Source organism: Amblyomma maculatum, unplaced genomic scaffold (genome assembly GCF_055883805.1).
Source record: "Amblyomma maculatum isolate TAMU_Amacu unplaced genomic scaffold, ASM5588380v1 scaffold_13, whole genome shotgun sequence".
NCBI lineage: Eukaryota > Metazoa > Arthropoda > Arachnida > Ixodida > Ixodidae > Amblyomma > Amblyomma maculatum.
The window spans coordinates 31,533,623-31,556,850 of record NW_028146738.1 but is presented as its reverse complement, the minus strand read 5'-3'; the positions used below and the strand labels follow the sequence as shown (position 1 = coordinate 31,556,850).

The 23,228-nt window shown below is 41.9% G+C and overlaps 1 protein-coding gene across 1 annotated transcript in view; it reads right to left on the bottom strand.

Moving 5' to 3' along the window:
• Positions 1–23,228, bottom strand: part of LOC146172506 (DNA (cytosine-5)-methyltransferase 3B-like) — a 242,252-nt gene that overhangs the window by 96,537 nt on the left and 122,487 nt on the right. The window contains exon 9 of the mRNA XM_084585780.1: positions 9,073–9,127. Coding sequence (XP_084441906.1) covers positions 9,073–9,127 — 55 coding nt within the window. The remainder of the gene's footprint in view (positions 1–9,072; positions 9,128–23,228) is intronic.

Here is a 23,228-nt window from a genome sequence, read left to right as displayed (position 1 = left end):
TGCCGATTGTCAAACGGGATATATTACGGCAATTGAGCCCTACTACGGCAGCACAACAACTGACAGCCTCATTCGCCCCGAGCTCCCCTTCACCTGCCGGACTGTTCTCCACCTTCTCCAGAAAGTGCAGCAAGCTACACCGGGAAGTGGATACCACCTCTACACAGATAGATATTACACTTCGCCGATGCTTGCCGAGGAATTACTTCTACATAGAGTGCAACTGACTGGTACCGTGATGCCAAGTCGCAAGCAAATGCCACAGCAGGTAAAGAAGGGCGAAGTGGCGGCGTACAGAAAAGGAGACTCCTACATGGTGCTTGCTCGGCGAGACAAGCGTCAAGTCACAATGCTGAGCTCTGCCCACAATATATCTCTGAAAGAAGTGACAAGGACGCAAGCAGGAGGAAAGAAGGTGACGATGAAGAAACCAGTGGTCATATGTGACTACACAGAGAACATGGGGGCTGTTGACCGTGCAGACCATTACTGTGCGAGCTACGCATTTTGTAGAAAGACAATGAAATGGTGGCGAAAGCTTTTTTCTAGCTTTTAGAGGTTTCCAGCATCAGTAGCTTTATTTTGAAGCGCACACAGCTGCAGATTGATGGTGAGAAGGAACAGCGGCACCTGCAGTACCGCCGCAACCTCATCCAACAGCTGGTGGCGGACGTGAGGGCTAGAGCCAGAAAGCACGGCCCGTCTGCACGGAAGGAGTGCGAGGAAAGGCTAGATGGGAAGTGCCATTTTATCTACAAGCTTTCAGGCCGAAGCAGCAAGGACTGTGCTGTTTGTAGCTATCGAAAAACAAAAGGAAGCAGGAGGGAAACTGTGTTTTTCTGCAAAACCTGCAGTAACAACCCTGGCCTGCACCCTGGAGAATGTTTTGAGCGGTATCACACGCTGCCCAAATATCGGTAAAGGAGTTGCGTGCTGAATGCAAGAGAAAAAATAAACATCCTATGAGTTTTTCATCCGCAGTTCATGTTTTCCTTTGCGGCGTCACAAACTGCCAAAATAGTTTCGGACCAAGACAGCCGGAAAGTGGGTAAAAGTTTTGGACCGCAAAGGGTTAAACAACCTTTGTGGATAATTATCACCACTCAACATCATCAGATAACAAAGCCAACAACATGGTTAATATTTGAACTGCTAGAAGCCCTCTGATTACAAATATTTGATGTTATTGCTGCATTACAATTAAGTGGCAGATTTTTATTTCAATGCAGCTGTCATGCTACCTTTAACAACAAAACATGCACATTAGTTCTCAAAAAGGTCCATCAAAAATCAAAATGCCACCAAAGCAAAAAAGTTTAAACTGCTTCTACAAGTGCCCAGACTAACCGCTGGGTCACGCTAAGTGCATGAAAAGCGTCTGTAACATGTCGAAATCTGCAATTTAGAGCATAGATCACCAGTGATCGATTTGAATAGATGTGGCAATGAAACAGTGTCTTAACAGAGAGCTGCTGTAGAATTTTTGTCGCTTCCAATACAATGGCTTTTCTTCTAAACTGAGCGTCATACTGGGCATGGCACGTTGCTTGCTATCATGCGAAATGGGACAAAAGCAGAAATAACTGCACCCCTGTGGAAGATGCAGCAACTGTGAAATAAAGGTGACAACATTATCCTGAGCCTATGAGCAAAAACGGAAATGTTCTGACTTTAGGTGAATTGGGATTTGGTTTCCCTGGTACCATGTTGCTAACGTAACATCGCAAAACAACAGAAACCAAACCCAAGTGGTGACAGATTTATATGGCAGCACTCCAGCACTGCTTTAGGCCATCTGATTTGCAGTATTTGATTATAACGTGATGGTAGACATTAAGAGCCAAACCTCTTGAAAAAAATTTACGTTACATTGAAGTAAATATAGTATTATTGTTCTCTTAGGGTTGAAAGTTTATTGTGAGCAAGAAACATTGCTCTATGGCTGTGGTATCTATCCATTGAACAGCCTTAGGGTGAGAGACATGCATTTTTCATCCATTGAAATATCACTCACTGAACTGTTCTTTTGACAGTGGAACTTTCAAACCCAGAAAGCTAGGCTAGACTATAGAAACTAGGCTGAGAAGCTAGCTCTGAAGAGGCTAGTCTCATGTCATGTTTGGACTAGTTTTGAAAGAGTATGGACTTTACAGGCACACAGCTGGCTGTGCAAATGCAGTGTTTACTGCTAGTGGTTCCAAGCCAGTGCATACGACTTATGCTTGTAGATGACAGTACAAACACATGCAACGTAATGTTAAAAAGTTTGAACAAGTTTTATTGCTTCACATCTTTTTGCATGTGCTCCTCGGGAAGTGAACAGGGACATTAAAAGGCTAGCATTTGCTGAGGAAAGATTGGAAGCTAATAGAACTTTTAAGAGAGTGATAAAAGTCAATGCAAATTCATATTTGTTTACTCATAGCAGGCATCATGCCATGTAAAATGAGAGCTTTTCTTTTGAAAAAAACGTTGCCCTTGCAACAGAACTTGCTATCTCAAAACGAAGCTGCAGAGGTATTCATGTAAATTATTATAAACAACTGATACACCAGTGGAGCAAGCAATAGCCAATGTTTTGACTTTGCCCACCAATTGTAACAGCATTCATGCTGTATAATGCACTGCTTCAGAAATATCATTTGGTGATTTCTGAATACACGAGAAATGCTTTCCAGTAAGCAACAGTTCATTTTTCAATTTAATGAGCAGCTTTCACTTTTTGAATGAACTGTTAGCCTGCTCATCTCTCATCTCATCTTTCATAATCGGCAAGGAGACCAGCATTCTAGAATGAAAAACCTATCAAATCAAATCTTTTTTTCTGTTTGTACAAAGGCATCCACTGAGAGAGCATGCACCTGGTGCCTACTCCTATTCCCTCTCCTACTACCCACTAGGGCTGAAGGGTGCATATGCACGTGTGCTACAGGTGCTACCACTGCTGTCTGGCAGTCTGTCTGGCAGCACCCACCATACGATTCTCTACTCAGTAGCCTCGTCAGCTCGCTGCCAGAGAAGGTGTGGCTTTGCACATCGAAACTAGAACTTGGGTTTCCTATTGGCCTGCTGCTGCAACAAGGTCATAGAGCCATGACCACAGTTGATTTTGTTCACTCGTACCAAGACTGAAAGCAGCACACTCGTGGCATGCGAATGGGCTAGTCACAAGATCTTCAGGTTTCACAGGCTTTCTTTCAAGCTCGGAAAAAGAGATACACCTAAGGTTTCTGTTGTTGCGAATAATGAAATGGGGGTTTTCGAAGGTGCTGTTCAACTTCGCAAATGTTATTTATAGTCTAAAGTCATTATTTAGTAGCCTAATATTGACTTATTGAGCTATTATATGTAAAACAAAAAACTGCCTGTAGTGCTAAGTTGGCTGGCAGCTGTATGCAATTGCCTGAAATTATTTATGGTTTTAAACTTGACTCAAGTCAGCTGGGACCCCCGGTACACAAAGATTCTTTCTTTAAGACCTTGACGAGTCCAGAGTAGGTAAAGCAGGGTTTTGTACTTTTTGACAAGTGGTCTTGCACATAATGCCATAGCTACGACTACATGCTAACAAGTATGCATGAGCTAACTGAGGAAATTTCAATTTATATGATCACTGAATAAGTGAGTAGAGCAGTGCATGTATAGAAACAAAGATCCACAAGAGAAACCATAAAAGTTATTGCATAATACACTTATTAAAGGCAAAGCTTGATAGTCCCTCAAAATTTTTACACTTTGAGAAAAGGCATAAAAATCATGCTACTGAAAAATCTCAATTTGGAACAATTTTGAAGCACAATTATCTTCAATTTGAAGCAGTTATGAGCACAGAAATGCCTAATTTGAAGCAGCATGAACTTAAAATTTCCACTGGAGCATTTTGAAAAAGCATCCTGAAAACTGAGGCTTTTACTTTCGAAATATATGATGTTGGCAATCAATGTTGCAAAAGAGTGAGAAGAAAAGACAGCTGCACCAATATGTTTGTCAATATTGCCATAGAATTGTACACAAAGGTCATCAATTCTTTGTTATATGCTTTGTTTTATAAAGCAGACAGCTTTTACTGTTTCACCAAATATTACCTTGAAATCGTGAGCTTTGCTACTCCCTATGATTTGGGTTTCATTTATGCAAGAGAAAAGAAGTCATAAACATATTGTGATACTTTACTGCCATCAGCTTCCACATAATGCCTGCATGCACATGCTAGCATGATCTGGTACAACAGGTAGGTCCGCCAGTGCACGTGCATGATTCACTGCGACGCAGCACAAGTGAACACTGCTGGGAAGCATGCAACTTGTTAAAGATCACCTATGCAAGTGCAATCATGCAGCAGATCATGTTAAGTTGTAACCCATATATCTCTCCAGTTGGAATGCCTGTCAGTCATGCTTTCGACATATGCATGCCTCTTCACAACTGTGACATAGCTTGCAGGTGATCACATCATGAACAAATGCATGCAATGTGCAAAGCAGGAAGGTTCAGTTTCCATGGGTAATGCTTGCAAGCATCATGAGATAAAACTCAGTGGAAAAAGGCAAGCAGACTGAGAGCCTTCACAAATGCATCTCTTCCCGACTCCCCCAATCTACTGTTCCCCCCAGGTGGCAGCATCATCAAAGCTGCAGTAAATGATAAATTTCTGGTTCATTTCATTTGCACACTCTGCAGATTACCATGATGACAATGAAGAGTACCCTTATTGCCACTAACTCAAATGGCAATAATGAACAAAACCCAAGGTAGCCCATCTGAATGACCCTGCTTTAATCCAAAATGGCACCTTTCACAACTGTGCAAGACCAATTGCTTGTGACAACAATGCCTGCTTGTGCTTTTATCATGCCAAAATGCCAACCGAAAAACATTGCCACAATAATGCCAGTGGCAATTTTAGTCAAAAAATTGAACAACTCTGATCATAAAACATACACGTTTTTATAGAGACTGGAGAGCTGGATGGGTGGCGCCGCCTCTCGGTGCTCTGCTTTTTGTTGGAATGCACTGGCACCAGCCAGCGCGTTGGGGTGCACAGTCAGTTGTTGGTTTATGTGAGTTTTCTTTGATACTTCTGATTTGAGGTGGCATTGAACATGAATATATCTAGTGAAACGAAGTCTGGGCAAACATGTCACTTTGGATAAACTGGCAGCATACAAACTCATCGGATGCTTCTAAGTTGGTTCATTTCTACTGGTTTCCACATAAGCATGGGAATGTGGTGACCAGGACATGGTTGGTAAAAAAACAGGGGCCCTTATTTACTAATTTGGTTATTGTGTGGTTGTGGAAAATGCTGAACTTTTTAAAAACTAGTTGCAACCTAAAGTATTGTGCCTTCTGTTCTGTTTGAGTTGCATTACGCTCCAAGTGATAGGAAGAAATATATTTGCACACCTACTTTTGCTGGCATATGTAAATTTATTTTTATCTCTTTACAGAAAAAGCAGATAGGAGACACGAACGATGGCTATTTTCACTAACTTTTTGTCCTTTTTCCTCTCTTCTTTCATCAACCAATGACAGTGTGGTGATAGCCAAGTCTGCATTGAGACTCTGAATTTATTCAGCTTTGTCTGTGACATGCCCTGCTTACCCAATAAATGTACTCATGGAGAGCTCATTCAATACCATATGGTCACAAAAGCTGCTATCAGCTTCATATAAAATGCAAACGAGAAAAAAAATTAAATTTCAGTTAATGACAATCACCATATACTTGGATTTTTGTTTTTAATTTTGAAGGAACAATATTTCCATTTGGAAAGTATATAGGTCCTGTGTACATTTCTTCCTAAGTAACAAATATTTCTCACTTGTTCATTAGGCACTGGAGTTGCACGTACCTAACACTGGTTTGCATAATTTTTCAGCTGCAACCGTTTTCTGACCTGCCTAAGCTGAGTATTTCTCATTGGCCTTTTAGTGAACACGAGATTTCCAGATTAGGACCTGGTAACACAAGGCCTTCTTACCGTGGCGAAATTGCAAATATAATTAGTGCAGAAAAATAGATTTAATGGCACTTAATGTAGTTCACATGGTGCATGCAAATTCATGCAATGCAGAGAAAGCAGAACAGCTTCATAAACAGCCCATCACAGCGAGTACTTTAGGCAGAGAAAGCAGAACAGCCTCGTAAACAGCATATCGCAGCGAGTACTTTAGCAGTAGAATGCCTTCTTGTGAGAGAGAAGCTTTTGGTGGCCTATTCGACAACACATCATGCTCTCTGTTTTCATTCGACTGTAGTTTACAGTTTGACAACACATCATGCTCTCTGTTTTCATCCGACTGTAGTTTACAGTTCGACAACACATCATGCTCTCTGTTTTCATCCGACTGTAGTTTACAGTTTTTATAGTGCTGCATTAGTGCATTCAAATGCTCTAGACAGGTGCCATCAATCGTGATGAACTTCCTGCACTTAAAGAAGGCCTAGATGAACAAACCAAACTATTCCTAGGACCACATCTGTCACAGTAGGTATCCAAAAATATTGTCACTCAGAGCAGTAAAATTTACTTTTGCTTTTAGAAACTCCACAGCATGTGGTGAGAAACACATTCATTTGTAGCATTTCTAAAGTAAATTATCTGTAGCAACTCCAAAGTGTTCACGCAGAGCATCATTGTATCTGTAAAGATGACGCTTCACCACATTCAAATCATTATTTAGTTCAGCAGTTTCAAGACTGGGTTGAGTGAGCCATGGTAGCACAACTATGCAGGGAGACACAGAAGTTTTTCCTTCACCTTTCGTGTTAAAAAAGGAATCCTACTTCTGCCTGTTCATTTTTCTATTTTTCAAGCTCTCATTGCAAGTCTGAAGCTGGAAAATCATCTACACTCTTTTGAATCGTTTGAGCCTATTACTTTTCTTTTTTTTTCATGAACTAGCTCCGGATCATTGCAACTATCACTACTATGGCATCATCGTTTCATGGCAAGTGATATTTGATATTCTGGTGGGTTTAAAGGAAGTTTGCCTGCAGTGCAGGTGCATGTTATAACACCAAAGCCATCTTCAAAAGAGTTGCGAGCAAATACATGGCAAAATCACCCACGCGACATATCCGAGTATATGGGAGAAATACCATGTGCCGGATAGTTCAAAAAATATTCCCACCCTGGTGAGGACTTTTCTCTTCTACAATATTCTGGTTAAACAATGCCGCGCGATTACCTAAACTTTGAAAGCCACACTGCAGAAGAACAGTTAAAGACATGCTCGTGTATTCCTCGCTGAACTGAACTGGCTGCGCCACTCCATTGCCTCTGAATTCTGCTGGCGCACATTTTCCCAAGGGTGGCACTGTTCCACCGAGGCAACGGCGGCGTCATACGATGGGCACCCAGTCCCTATAGGGCGCATGATTATTCCTTATTCGAATCTGAAATATCATGCAGGTCCGAATTATGAGAGTCTAAAAAATTGCTCGGCTACTGTATCAAATTGCATCTTAGCATGACTGAAAACTAAATGCAGCTTTTTTTTTAATATGCACAAATAGCATATCAGAATATTCCTCTATTCAACTGAAATGCTACAAACAACTAAAGCATGTTTAAATTATAGTGCAAAGCAATGATATGTTTACCAGCAGCCTTTAACTAGATGTATAGTCAAAAACTTATTGCTGCACAAAAATTAACACTGCACAAATTGCCCAAAAAAGTAAAGCCACATTCATTGGGGCCTCGACTGAACGAAAAAGGTCAAATATTGTAAAGGTTGGTTCACTGAACCAAAAAAACTTATATAGAAATAACTCTGCACCCTAGCAAATCTCATAAATACCAAAAATAGAGAACTGTCATCTGCCTGCGAGTGAGAACCACACATAACTGAGAATTTTCCCCACTTCTGTAATGCACTGCTGCATGTCAAGCATTAAGAATATCAAAACAGCACTGGTCCCCAAAGTAGAAGCTTCACAGCCTCCGACTCTACTAGTGCCATCAACACAAATGTAGAATTATATGCTGCTCTGAAGAAAATGGACTTTTTGTACAAGCTTGGTGCAGATCACTAGTATTTTAACATAATGCTGGAGCACGTAACAGGCTTTGCCTTTTGGTGCATTGTTTGGCAACTTTCAGTGCTGTTCTTTGTCCTGGACCTCAACAAGTCTCCAGTAGACAGTGTTGTCCCCTTGTAACCAGGGTCCAAGGCTTCCTTTAGACAATCAGCATCTAAAAATGGTAATATTACTCTGGTTCGTTTTTCTGCTAAAAGACTGTGGATGATGTGAAATTCAGGAAATGATTCCTTACCTCTGAAAAAAAAAACTGAAGTCACTTATGTCAGTGCTCATTTTTTAAAGGTGCGATCAGTTAGTGGGGAGAAAGAACAATAAAATGTATGCTCCAACCAAGGCACCAGCCATCCATAGCATACATCCTGACAAAGGTGACACGGGAGCACACAAAAAAGTGCTACCCTTGCAAGATACTCCCAAAATGAGAACCCTAGCTTCCAGAAAAGAGGAAAAAACAAGAGAGAGGAGGAGACAGGTTTGTTGCAAGAAAGAGAACAAAAATCCTACTGGTCATTTGGCTCCAGTCAGGTAAGCCTGGAGGTGCCAGTTACAAGAAGTGCAGACCAAAGTGGTTCATTCCCTCTGCTGAGAAGCCATGAAAGGTCCAAACATCCAACACTGACACAACCGTAAGGATCTGCTTTTTCCTGAACAAGGCGATGTCAAGCATAACTAAGTGTGAGTGCTAGGATCCATGATGGCACGCTTTTTACTAAGACCTGTTTTAAGAAATGCCCCAGTGGCTTACGTATGCAACTTCACTTTTACTTTTTCCATTATCAGCCTCCCTGATTCCAAAAAGACCACTGCTTGTTAATTCTTCATTGCTCCTCAAAATAAGTTTGAGTTTGAGGAGCATCCACTAACAAGGATGTGAAAAAAAGATCACTGCAAGAAATTGCACAAGTCATCTTATATTCCTACATGGAAGCATAAAGCCTAATGTTCCTGCAGCTTCCTCCTAAGTTCATATGCTTCTGACAATAAGCATTGCTGTCCTATTGGCTGATGTGTGCACCCACCTTGTCTGGCTCTCTGTCGCCAACCAGCCGCCTCAGGCAAAGTGTGCACAGGCATCTGCAAAACATCCGAACAGTCACTATCATTAATTACTGCCACTGGCACAGTGATGTCCATTGTAAGACTTCACTATTATTACTACCACCACCCTTGCCCCTGTAAGCAACTTTATTATCTCTAATTAGACCTGTCCTCTTGTCAGGGGTATTCACCCTAGCCCTATAAATATCCTCATCTCATCTTTTCATTTGACTCGGCTGTACCCTGCTACAATTTGCCTCTTGAAATTCAATTCACCACCCTACTTCTGAGTGATACTTCTGGTTTCTGAATGAGATTCTAGCACTTTTGATATGTAGACTGAAGGATCACCAATACAAGAAAACATAGAAGCCATCATATTCATGGGGAAGTATATGCCCACAACAAATATATATGCCCAGATGGGAGACGAGGCTTCTATTAAGATTTTGGTCATTGCCAATACATTTACAGATCCCTACTGTCATAGAAAATGCATCCTTATTCACACGGACAGCCACTGGTGTGAGTAAGCCATACCTTAACAAATTTTGTTTAACCCACAATTGTATGTAGGTCTACAACTAGGTCTCCAGCCACAAAGATCTGGTAAAAGCTTGGGAGCCTTTTTGAAAAAATGTTGAGATGCTAGTAATATTTAGTCAAAAGCTACTTTGCAAAGAAGCACAGAAAAATACAGCAAATGCTCTGAAATAACACACAAAATGCAAATGCACTACTCTTAATACCAGCCATCCTCAACAGAGTGGTGGATGCTTTAGTTTTGCCAAACACTTTGCTCACTGTAGACTACATCAAAGCCTACCCCAAAATTTCCAATCTGCTGTAGTGGCTACCTTAAAAAGAAGCTGAGGTTGTCAGTTTGCATAAAATTCAGGTTAGGAAGGATTTTGTTAATCATGTGTGTCAAGTTTTTTTTAATTTTATTGATAAGAAAAATCAAAATCGGTCATTAAAAATGTGCATGGTCATGCCCTCATCACTGCCAAGAGTAGTAGGGGCAGGACAACAAAACTGGGGAAAAGGTAAATGTGACGTCAATCTTGGAATGCCAGGCGGCCGACTAGGATGGCTGCATGTTTTGCATGCTGGCTTTGGTCCATCCTGTGCTTTAGTGATTGGCAGATCAGAGGAATCTGATGCTGGTGTCATTCATTTTCTCCAGTTAGGTTGTTTGGAACAGAAGGTTCTGCGTGTTCAAAGGTTCTATGAGGTCAACCAGTAGATATGCAGCTGTTGCAGAGTGGCGGGCCACACTTCCCGATGCCCCCGACTAGTGAGCCTCTTTCACTCGGTTGTGAAATAAATGTCATCCGATGTTTGAAAATTATTTTTCTCTTGTCATTAAAAAACAGGTATTTTTTTGAATGCATGAAACAACTTGCACTCTGCAAACATTGGTGGCCCAGGCGACATAATGCTTTATAGAGAGCTTGTATGAAATGCTGAGAGCACCATTTTTCTGTACAGTGCAATAGTTGACCATGGAGCGGACCACACAAATAGTGCCAAAGTGACGATTTACTGTGAAGTCGTGGGCTGTAACAGCTGAACACAAATTAAAGCACAAGGCAAAGTCCAGAAAAGATGACTACAGGTTTTTAAAAATACCAAAGGTATGCTTGCATGCATGCGACAAGACCAAGAGCAATTGGAATGTTACAGATGAGAGTAGCTTGTAACATATTGTCACAAATATCTAAAATAGACACAGCTCAGTTGACGAACAGCCCAGTGGTCAGTGCTCGTAGATCCCAACTGTGCGAGCTCTTCTTTCTCTGCCAGCTGGTAAACCAGGTGGCACTGTTCTCTCCCCTCCAAAGAACAAAATCCCAGAAGCATGAGGTGTGGCAGTACAAGGTAATCAATGCACGGAGTCACACTACAACATCACACCTCTACACATTGGCACAACATTGCAGCACACATCACTGAGTAAAGTATGGTTTCAGTCGGGTGATGTGCACAGCATCGGAGAGAGGTTGGCAGCAGCTAGGATGGGTAATACCATTGGGGACCACTTCATATGTGACGTCTGTTACATGGTGCAGTATTCTGACAGTCCCGGGCATCTCACCGAAGTCCAAGCCCAAACTTGTTCCCCAGGTGCATAACTGATATGCCGGTGTCAAGATTGTACCAGCACGCATCCACAGACTGCCGATTTTGAATGTTGAGGCATGCAAGTTTGCACACTTCCTCACTGCGTTGAAAGAATAGCTCAGCTTACAGCCCCAATGACTTGTCTTCAGAAGTGCATGGTATCATGGCATTCAGCATCGTCTGGAGGTCTCTTCCACAGATTAGATGAAACGTAGTGAAGCGAGTTGTTGCTTGCATGGCAGTGTTATAAGCGTGTCACATACGGAAGGATCTCAACCCAGTCCTTGTGTTGCACGTCCACATACATTGAGATCATATTGGCGATGGCCTTATTTATTCTTTCCATCAGCCCATTTCTTTGAGGGTGATATGCTGCAGTCTTGCGGTGGCTTGTGTGGCTGAGTTCAAACACATCTTGAATGAGCTGTGCCTTTGTCATGCAATGGGGCACAATGCCCCAAGATGATTTTGTGCATAAAAAAATTGGCTATCTCGAAAGAAGTGCCCCGTTCTATTTCCTTCGTTGTTTCATACCTCATTAAATAGTCGGTTGCAACTATCAGACATTTATTACCAGCTGCAGACCTAGAGAAGGGGCCCAGAATATTGATTCCAACTTGGTCAAAGGGAGTAGTCGGGGGTGTAATTGGCTGCAGCAAACCTGCAGGCTTGAGTGGTGGTGACTTATGGCATTGGCACTGGTGGCAGCCCATGATGCACTGGTGAACAGTGGCATCAAGTTTTGGCCAGTAGTAGTCTTGACAAACTCGAGCAAGCGTGCAGGCTAAACCTAAATGTCTGGCAGCTTGTTTGTCATGACAAGCGAGAAGGATGTTGTCATGCAGGTATGAAGGAACAATGAGGAGATAGGGCCGAGTTCCGGTACTTGAGCTATGCTTGAACAGAACACTGTTGTGAAATAAAATGATGACAAAGGTCTGGAAAGATGACGGGGTACGTCAGCGATACGACCCTCCAGGTGGTCAATAACGGGTGGGAGTTTGTCTGCTCACTGTCGTGCCATCAATTGTGTGTCACTGACCACACCAAGAAAACAACTTTCATTTGTGTCCTTGTCCATCCAGTCATCACCTTTATCTATAGGAGCACTGACAACATGCTAGCGTCTTCATGTTTTCTCTCAGATTTATAGGCAATGGTGCAATCGAGTTCATGTAGCCACAAGACTCCACTGGGCCAGATGGCCAGATGGGCCTTGAAGACTCCCCAGCCAGCACAGGGAATGGTGATTGGTCATCACCTTGAAATGGTAACCATAGAGGTACAGTCAAAACTTCATAGTGGCTCACACAATGGCCAGACACTCTTTTTCTGATGCAGAATAATTCCATTCAGCACAAGAAAGAGTGCAGCTCTCATACGCTATCACGCTTTCGATGCCAGCCTGATGCTGGACGAGTACAGCACAGAGTCCAGTGCCACTGGCATCAGTGTGTACCTAGGTGTCAGCTTTCTCGTCGAAGTGCGCAAGTATAGAAGGTATTTCTAGCCGTCTGTGCAACTTGTTGAAAGCTTCTTGTTGGTCAAAGAACCAAACGGTGTATCGTCACAAGTCAGACATGTCAGCAGATCAGCAATTATGGAGAAGTCAAGTATGAAGTAGCGGTAGTAAGTGTAGAAACCCAGAAAATGTTTTACACTTTTCTTGTTCGTGAGAACAGAGAATTTTGCTATGGGACATTTTTATCAGGATTGGGCTTAACATCATCAGCACCAACCACATGGCCAAGAAACTTCAGCTCTGTGTAACCAAAGTGACATTTCTCAAGCTTGAGTGTCAAATTAGCCAATTTAGGGGAATCAAGAACTCTTCTCAGACATCCAAGGTGCTGTTCAAACATTTTGGAGAACACAACAATGTCATCAAAGTAAACTAAGCAAATCTGCCATTTAAAGGGCCACTGTCTATCCTCTGGTTGAAAATATTATCTTCCCCCGTGACTTTGAGGCTTTGCCCCAGAATTCAAGGGTTCCCCCGGCTTTACAAATCCATAGTGCACAAGGAGAAGAGTTTGCATAAGCATCACAGTTGTGTTCAAATAGAAAGCGCTTCCACTCTCCTTTTCTAGGCACCGTCTGCCAAGACTACAAAAATTAATCAAAAACGCTCCACTTTCGTATTCTTCATGTCATGATGCCACACAAAGCAGAAGTAAAAGCAGCTTAGTGACACACTTAGCAACTGCAGGTACCTAGCAGAAAAGAAAAATCAGCAAAGGTACATGTACACATCTTTAGAGTTGTGTATGGTGTGCGAGATTAGAAAGTGCTGAAATGCTGTTGCCACCCCTAGAATGTTAGGCAGTACATTTGAAATTACCTTAAAAGGAAAGATTAACAGAACTAACAAATAGACACTCACAAATAGGCACATAGGACAAGGTAGGCCTAAACTGCTATGCATATGTTGCGATGCTGTAGGAGCATTTGGTTCTTGCGAAAAAAGTTTGTAAGTGGTGTTAGCAAACTGTAGCACATTTGAAAAGAGTCCAGAAATTCTTGCGCATTTTTGCATGCTTTGCATTTAATGTGCGATGTCAGGGCAACTTGGGATAATGAGAGTTTTGTTGTTTTTATTTTGTGATCTTTACCTATGTGTACTCTAATTTTTTGAAAGCTCTTATATCAGACATTGTTTTGCTAACTGGGTGTTATGGAAGATTTGGAAACAGATTATGGTAGCATTCGTTCAAGGTATAAGAATGTGTTTTTAATTTGCTTATCGCTGTGGGCTTTGATCTGCTTTGTGTAAGCTATGTCTTGGGCTCCAGCATGGCTTCTGTGAAAACCCTTGCAGTAAGAGGCCATTATCAACCTGCTTGTGGACTACTAGTGACAGTGTGCACTCATGCTCGTCTTCCAGTAATCTGCATCATAGTAATTTTTAAGGTATGCATTGTGCAGCAGTGGCATTTGGGTACGTCATTCCATGCACTTCAATGCATGTGGAACTTTTCCAAGAACCAACATATGTAATCTTTGTGACTGCTGCGGTATCATCAAGCTACCTACTTTACTGCATGGTTACTGATTGCACTATCTTTGCACTCTCAACCCTACCATGACTAGGCTGGCTTTCAGGGCTCATTTATTTTTGGGGGTCTTGTTACTGTAACTTGTAGGTTGGTGGGTCTCAAGTAGCATCCCAGCTAATGCAAAAGTGCATGTCACAAAACAGCCAGACCTCGCTCGCACATTTTACTTGCAACCATAGAGATTACACCAGTATATACTAGGCATTGCTTTAAGACCATGCACTCACGCTGTTCCTAGGACCAACTTTTTCATTTTTGAATGAATGAAACATAGTGGATGTATGTGGTCTTTCATGCTCACTCAGCATGTAAGTGCCTCATTTGTGGTCCAAATCTGCAGTCACTACCTGTCCTAAGTAGACATATTCGCCTACCACTTCCAATGCTTCGCTACCAATTTTAGACAGCTGTTCCTTCCCGAGGCTGTTGAACATTATCTGCCTTCTGCACATTTATTTCCAAGCCTACCTTTCTACTTTTTCTGTCTAGGTCATCAAGCCTTCTTTGCAGTTCATCCCCAGTGTTACTTAGCAAGGCAATGTCATCCACAAATTGCAGATTACTGAGGTATTCTCCATCTACCCTTATCCCTAACTGCTCTCATTCCAAGTCTGAATACTTCCTCTAAGCAAGTTGTGAATAGTACTGGGGAAATCATGTCTCCTTGCCTAACACCATTCTTTATAAAAATTTTGTTACTTTATGCAGAGCTATGGTTGCTGTGCGGCCACTATATATCTTCCAGTACTTTCACATATGGGTCACCTACACCCTTATAAATTGAGATAATGTTAGCGTTCTTCCATGATTCCAGTACTTTTGATGTCGTCATGGTGGCCAGTATTTCTAGCATGATATCCCCTCCATCCTTCAACAAATCTGTAGTTACCAGATCCTCCCCAGCTGCTTTCCCCCTTTCATAGCTTCTAAGGCTTTCATAACTTCAACTTTATTACTGGCAGAACGTCTGATGCTCATTACAGCCAATTTCATTCTTGTCCTGACTACTATGGCTACTGTAGAGGTCAGTATAGAAGTCCTCAGCTAACTTGATCATCTTGTCCATGTTAGTAATAACAACCCCACCCCCCCCTTGTCCCTCAGTGAAATCATCTGATTTTTACTTACACCTAATTTCCTCTTTACCATTCTCAAGCTATGACCATTCTTTAAGAGCATGCTCAATTTTCCCCATGTTACATCTCCTTATGTTGGCCACAATTTGCTTTGATACCTCTGCCAGTTCTATCGAATCTGTTGTACTGTACATCATTTAAAATGCAGATGAAAAATTATGCAATATTACAGGTAGTTCTTATCAGCTGTTTCGTGACCAAGGTGTAGTTTGGCACACCTATAATGCCATTCCAATCACAAAATGACAGTCATAGATGGAGGTACCCTCCACCATCATGACACCCTCCTTACCTCTGAGCACTATGACAGATGGTCAACCAAGAGATCAATCAGTGGCAGAACAGATGTATTCCACTAGCAATAGAAAATTATTGTTAATATTCCACTGACTTGAATCAACTCTAATGACACAAAAAGACACTCACTAAAGCAGATCAAACCTAGTGGAGAAATCTTTCTGATATGAACAATTCAGTGTGCACATCAGTAATTTCATCAAAAACAAACCACCTCAATAACAGCTGAGAATGGCTAGAATTTTTCCGGGCGGTAGTGTTGAACCCTTCATTATTATTTTTCTGTGCTTAGAGTCAGAAACAGCAAAGCTGAGACATCTTCAACATATTCAAGCAATTAGTGTCACCACTTGTCTAGTGAAGCACTTTATTGTAAACAATGTTGAAGTGGGCCACTGGCATGGCTATGAGTGCCTTCACAGCTCCTCTAATGGCAAAAGATTTGCTCAGGGGCAAGCAACTATAAAGAATTCTTAGATGTCTTTTAAGAGAAGAATGGTGAAAGCCTACCCTTCCTCTCCCATCTCTTGCCTCTCATTAACTGCCTCTTATTGGCATCTGTTGCAGTGCTAGATATAATTGAAATTGGTTTGCAGGAAAGGAGAGGCATGCTATCTATCACATTTTCTCTGGCAACTATGACTTTGGATGGTACACCATCGCTCCTGTCATGTGACGTTCCTTAATGCACATTCAAGTGCGGGTTTGCAGATGGAAAGAATGCTAGACAAGAATACATCTCACCAAATCTTGCAGAATATGGCAGATCTTGCAGACAACTCTTGCGCATGGTATTTCATTCCATGCACCTTAAAAGGCTTTTGCCTTGATAAAAGCTTGCATATAAACCTTACCTGCTACAGTGGCTCAATGGTTAAGATGCTCGGCTACTGAATGAGAGCCTCTAGGTTCGAACACAACCGAAGCTGAAATTATTCTGCAGCCTTCCACTAAGGCTCCTCTGCTCTTCTTTGATAACCACCTTCCTTTCCCTAAGACATGGTTCAGGTGTCCAACAAGAAGTGCACCAGATACTGCACATTTTCTTTTATAAACCTATTTACTGTTTTATCTATGTAAGCTTTCTTTCATGAAATGCTCCTGCTAACTTCTTTGTCAGACATGCATGCAACATATAAACACTGAGGCTATTTTTGGTTCAAGAATACTGCCAGATAATGTGCAAGTTCTGTACCATCCCACAAGGTATAAACTTTATGCAAAAGGGCTGCCATCTATCGCAGGAGAAGCGAAATGAGCAAGCAGCACCATGTTGGGGGATTATGGTCATGGGACGGCTTGCTGCGGAATGTATGAACAGCTTTCTTGGTCTGGCAATCTGTTTAATTTAGGGTTTAAGAGAGAAATAACGACTACAAGTGATCTGTAGGCCTTTCTGTGTCATCCACGTTTCAGAGCAACTTTCAAGGCATCTGTTACGCATTCAAAACACAATCGGAGAGGTACCATGGCAGCAAAAAAATTGACAGAGGCATTGATGATAAAATGCACTGCGCAAGAATATCTTTGTTTTTCAGAATACTGTTCTTCAATCATTGGGCTCTGTACACATATTTTCTTTACACGTCAACAATCATATTATTGAGGTTAAGTGAGATAGGCTGTTCACATCACATTGCACGAACAACACCACATGATTATACACTTGACTACATATACCTGGGCAATACGTTCTGAATCTAAAATGCTTAAGGTTGTCCAGAGATGCTGTGCTACTGAGGTAAAGGATGCAAGCTCAATCCTGGCTACAGTCGCTGTTTTTCAATTGGAAGTGAAAAACTAATATGCCGATGTGTCAAGGCTTAACTGCCCATTATAGATCCCCAGGTGCTCAATATTAAACTGTTGCCCTTCCCTACTGTGCACTTCATAGCCTTGGTGTAGCTTGGATGCATTAAAAAAATGACCTTATAATTTTTATAGCTGCTTGCATTTTTCGGTTGTATAAAAGAAGGTACTTGGCTGAGCAAGGACCTATAACAGCCAATGCTGCACTGTGATTGCATGCCATCACTTGGACAAATCGATCTGCAATCTGCTTGGAAGATTTGATCTTCACAAAATAAGTGAAGGCTGAACAGTTGATAAAAAGCATAAATGGCCGATTTAGACTGGGGATGTCTCGATGTCGACAGCAGCTCCATTTGCCTGTGACACTTTGCAAATGGAATACAAAAGACCTGCATAAAAGCAAACCCAAGGTTAAAGATAAAAAAGTGGGCACATGAAGCCAAGTGTCACATGCAAACTAGTGCTGCTTGAAAAAACTACTAGCTAACTGATGCAGTGCACCATAACTACTAGCAAAGAGGAGTACTTGCCACATAACAAGATAAGCAACCAGCTAAATTTTGAGCCTTTCTCTAACTTTTGCCAATCAATTATTGCCACTCGAAAGAAAACTGATCTACAGGGGGATTGCTAGCCTCGTAGCAGGATTCTGGTAAGAAAAAGCTATCAGAGCAGTTAGGTCTCTGTGATGGTCATCATCATCATCATCATCGGCCTCACTATACCCACTGCAGATTGAAGGCCTCTCCCATATTTCTTCAATTAACCCGGTTCTGTGCTAGCTGCATCCACTTGACCCCAGCGAACTTCCTAAACTCATCAACCCACCTAACTTTCTGCCGCCCCCTGCTACTTTTTCCTTCCCTTGGAATCCGTTACCCTAAACGACCATCGGTTATCCTCTCTTTGCACTACATGACCTGCCCATGCCCCTTCCTTCTTAATTTCCACTAGAATGTCGGTAACTTGAGTTATTTCTCTGACCCACTCTGCACGCTTCCTATCTCTTAATGTTACCCCTACCATTTTCCGTTCCATAGCCCTCTGGGTTGTCCTAAACTTAAGTAGAACTCTCTTGGTTAGCCTCCACATTTCAGCCCCATAGGTCAGTACAGGTAAGATGCAACTGTTGTATACTTTCCTCTTGAGCGATACCGGTAAGATGCTAGTCATAATCTTTGAGCACTTGCCAAATGTGCTCCATCCCAACCTTATTCTTGTTATTTCCTCTTCATGGTCCGGATTTGCAGTTACTACTTGTCCTAAGTAGAAATATTCACCTACTAGTTCCATTACTTCGCTACCTAATGTAAACTGCTGTTCTTTCCAGAGGCTATTGAAAATTACCTTAGTTTTCTGCATATTGATTTTGAAGCCTACTTTTCTACTTTTCCTGTCTAGGTCATCAATCATTATTTGCAGTTCATCCCCCAAGTTGCTTAGCAAGGGAATGTCATCAGCAAATCACAGATTACTGAGGTATTCTCCATCTACCCTTATCCCTAACTGCTCCCATTCCAAGTCTCTGAATACTTCCTCTAAGCAAGCTGTGAATAGTACTGGGGAGATTGTGTCACTTGCCTAACACCTTCCTTTATGGGAATTTTGTCACTTTCTTTGTGCAGAACTATGGGTGCTGTGCGGCCACTATATATACCTTCCAGCACTTTAACATACGGCTCGTCTACCCCTGATTTCACAATGCCTGCATCACCGCCGAGGTTTCAACTGAGTCAAATGCTTTTTCATAATCAATGAATGCTATCTATAAGGGCTGGTTATATTCCGAGCATTTTTCTATCACCTGATTGATGGTATGGATATGATCAATTGTAGAGTACCATTTCCGAAAACCTGCTTGATTCTTTGCTTGAGTGCAGTCTAAGGTTTTCCTGATTCTATTAGCAATTACCTTAATAAATACCTTATACGTAACAGACAGTAAGCTGATTGGTCTGTAATTTTAGAGGTCCTTAGCATCCCCTTTCTTATGAATGAGGACAATGTTTGCATTCTTCTATGGATCTGGTACTGTTGATGACACTAGGCATTGCGTATACAGGGTGGCCAGTTTTTCTAGCCCGATATCCTTCCCGTCCTTCAGCAAATATGTAGTTAGCTAATCCTCTCCAGCTGATTTACCCCTTTTCATAGTTTCTAATGCTTTCTTGACCTCGTCCTTCGTCACTGGTGGAAGGTCTGACTGTTTTTCCCTACCGCCAATCTCATTACAGTCCTGACTACTTTTGCTACTGTAGAGATCTGTATAGAACTTCTCGGCTACTTTGACTATCTTTTCCATATTCGTGATGACCTTGCCTGCTTTGTCCCTTATTGCATACACCTGGTTTTTGCCTATGCCCAGTTTCTTCTTTACCACTTTAAGGCTTCCCCCGATCTTTAGAGCATGCTCAATTTTCTCCATGGTATACTTCCTTATATCGGTCAACTTGTGCTTAATGATTAGCTTTGATATCTCGGCCAATTCGATCTGGTCTGTTGGATTGGAAGCTTTCATACTCTGGCATTTCTTATTGAAATCTTTCATCTCCTTAGACAGCTTACTGGTCTCCTCTCTAACTATCCTGCCGCGTACTTCTACCGTGCACTCAGTAATGATATCTCTGAAATTATTGTTCATTGCTGCTTTAGAGCTGAATATCTATTTTGTAGCGAGATCCTGAACTCTTTTGCCCTCCCCCTCACTGCTAATTCGTTGCTGGGTTTCTTTCTTACTAATCTGTTGCGTTCCATCTTCAAATTTAGGCTAATTTGGGACCTCATGATCCTGTGGACACTGCATAGCACTTTCCCGGTTACCTCTGCATCTTGCATAATATCGGGGGCTGAACAAGTCAATTTCATTTTTAGTCTCCCCGTTAGGACTATTCCATGTCCATTTCCAGTTCTTCCATTTATTGAAGAAGGTATTCATGATTATTAGGTTATTGTGCTCTGCAAACTCAACTAGTATCTGCCCCCTGCTATTCCTAGAACCAGTGCCATAATCACCCACTGCCTGGTCTCCTGCCTGCTTTTTTCCTACCTTGGCATTGAAGTCGCCCATTAGTACAGTATACTGCGTCTTTACTTTTCGCTTTGCCAATTCTACATCTTCGTAGAAGCTTTCAACTGCCTGGTCATCACAACTACATGTAGGTGCATAGGCCTGTACAACCTTCAGTTTATACCACTTATTAAGCCTAATTACAATGCCTGCCACCCTCTCATTAATACTATAGAATTCATCTACATTACTCGCTATATACATATTGACAAGGAAATCTACTCCTAGTTGTCACATCTCTGGTAAACCTCTATAGCACAGTACATGCCCATCCTTCAGTACAGTACATGCCTCATTCAGCCTTCTAACCTCAGTAAGCCCTATAATATCCCATTTCATACCCTCTAGTTCCTATAACATCACTGCTAAACTAGCTTCACTAGCTAGGGTTCTAGCGTTAAACATTGCCAGGGTCAGTTTCCAATGGTGGCCTGTCCAGCGGAGCCAAGAATCCTTAACACCCCTGCTGTGTCACAGGTCTGACCACCGCCATGGTCAGTTGTTCCGCAGCTGCTGGTGACTGAGGGCCAGGGTTTTATAGAGCTTATCATGAGAGGTTGGGGCGAATTACTGCACCAGGGTGACTAACTCCTGTTCTGGTGAGGGAGTGCGTTGCCGGAGGTGTTCACCGGCATCAGGTCGCACCCCAACCTGTTTATGCAATTCCATCGACCTGCGGGATTTTTTTTTTTAAATCAGGTGGAGAATTCTGCGGCACCGGGATTTGAGCGCCGGTCCCCTAGCATGCGAGAGGGATGTTCTACCGCTACGCCACCGCTGCACTGATGATGGTAATGCGTACCATTAAGCCTAAATGTTTCAACTCAGTAGCATATTTTTTTACAGAAATAGAAAACTGTTAGCTTGGCTAACACTTGGGTTTATCAGTTTTACATGGTTCTTGTACAGTTTAGAATTTCATTTTGGATTCTAACCATTGAGACCTTTTTAACAATATAAAACTTTGTGCTGTATGCAGTCTTCTTCATTAGCTATTAAACAAATACAACAAGAACCAACAATTAATATAGGATAGCCATAGTCAGTATAAACTATCCAATAAATTATGATTTGATTCTGTATTGTGTAGCCCAATTTAGTCATGAATAACTAATTAACAATAAAGAAGTATAGACATGTACATTTCCTGCTTCGATATTCAATGAAGAGAGAGAGACTCCAACCCAAAAAGCCCCAGCATCACTTAATTATTAGGGCGCATTATTCAGGACCAATTTCAGTTTCAATTTCTACGATCCCGAGTGCACAATGACGTCAAAGATGAGAAAATGCCATACCAGCACCCCTACTGGCAAGAATTGTGATCATATGGACACAGAATCTAATGACACACAGTGACTTTTCTGTCTGCCGGCTGAATATACAGGGTGTTCAAAATTAGACTTTACTGATTATTTAAAAAAAGTGGTGTTCGTCTCTCGCTCTTGTGTCCTCGTCTTTTGCTGCGCTATAGTGTATTGGAATTATGTACCAACAAGCCCAAAAAACCACGCAATTGGGGTATAATTGTCCCTGCAAACTCAGTAATTACCAAAAATTCAATGATTAACTTTTGTTTGGCTGAAGTTAGCATGCATATTTATATTGAGAACTTGGAGGCAAATGCTTTTTAGGGCTATTCCATTTTGTTGAATTTTAGTAATGTGCCTGTGTCCTGAGATGCGCACGTCTAAAATTTTATCCCAGTTCATCTAATTACGCAAACAAGGCAGCGGCTCTTGTTGTGAAGCACCTGGCACATGTGATGCAGCTGTTGCGTATGGCACTGCCTTGCAAGAGTGTGTAGCGAGTGGCGACGCAGATCACTTTTTTTCTCTGCCAGCATTTTTTTTTTGGTGTGCGAAAGCAATGAATTATTGTGCTGGCGGACTAGACGAGCGATGACTTTCTAACTTAGCAACTCAGCTGGGTGCTACCATTTAAACATGGATGAGATAAAATGGACCTTGAGATGCTGTTTTATTCCCGATAGCAGCGCTAGTGCAAGGCATATAGACAATTTTTTTTTCCATACCTGCATCACCTGGACTGCATTGATTGATGCGCAAAATAAGATTTTTTGTGTGACATATGGGACAAATATTTGTATTTTTACAAAACATGTAAAAGCAAGGAGCCTCATGTTGTAACCAGGGGTGGCAGCCTCGGGTTTTATGTGTGTGTGTGTGTGTGTGTGTGTGTGTGTGTGTGTGTGTGTGTGTGTGTGTGCGGCCTTTACGAATGAGTGCTTCTGCTACTACCGTGCCATTAAAAGAAGCGGCACCTGTATTGGAGTCTTCACCATTGAAAAATGGCTGTCAAGATACTCGACAGCTGAGAAGGTCGATGTCGTGCTTTCGATGGCAGAAATGAATGGCAATGCTTCACTGGCGATGAGCATATACTTGTCTCACCATCCAAATTAGCGAGTTCCAACTAAGCCGACGTTTTACATTTTCAGATGGTTTCGCAACACAGGCTCTGTTCACAAGAAAAGACAGCCAAAGAAGGGCATTATCAGTGAGGACTTCGAAATTAACGTCCTTGCTTATGTGAGTGCAATGCCAAATGCAAGTCTCAGGCAAATTTCTGAAGGATGTGGAAAAAGGATTGGAACAGTGCTGAATGTCCTAAACAACCACAAC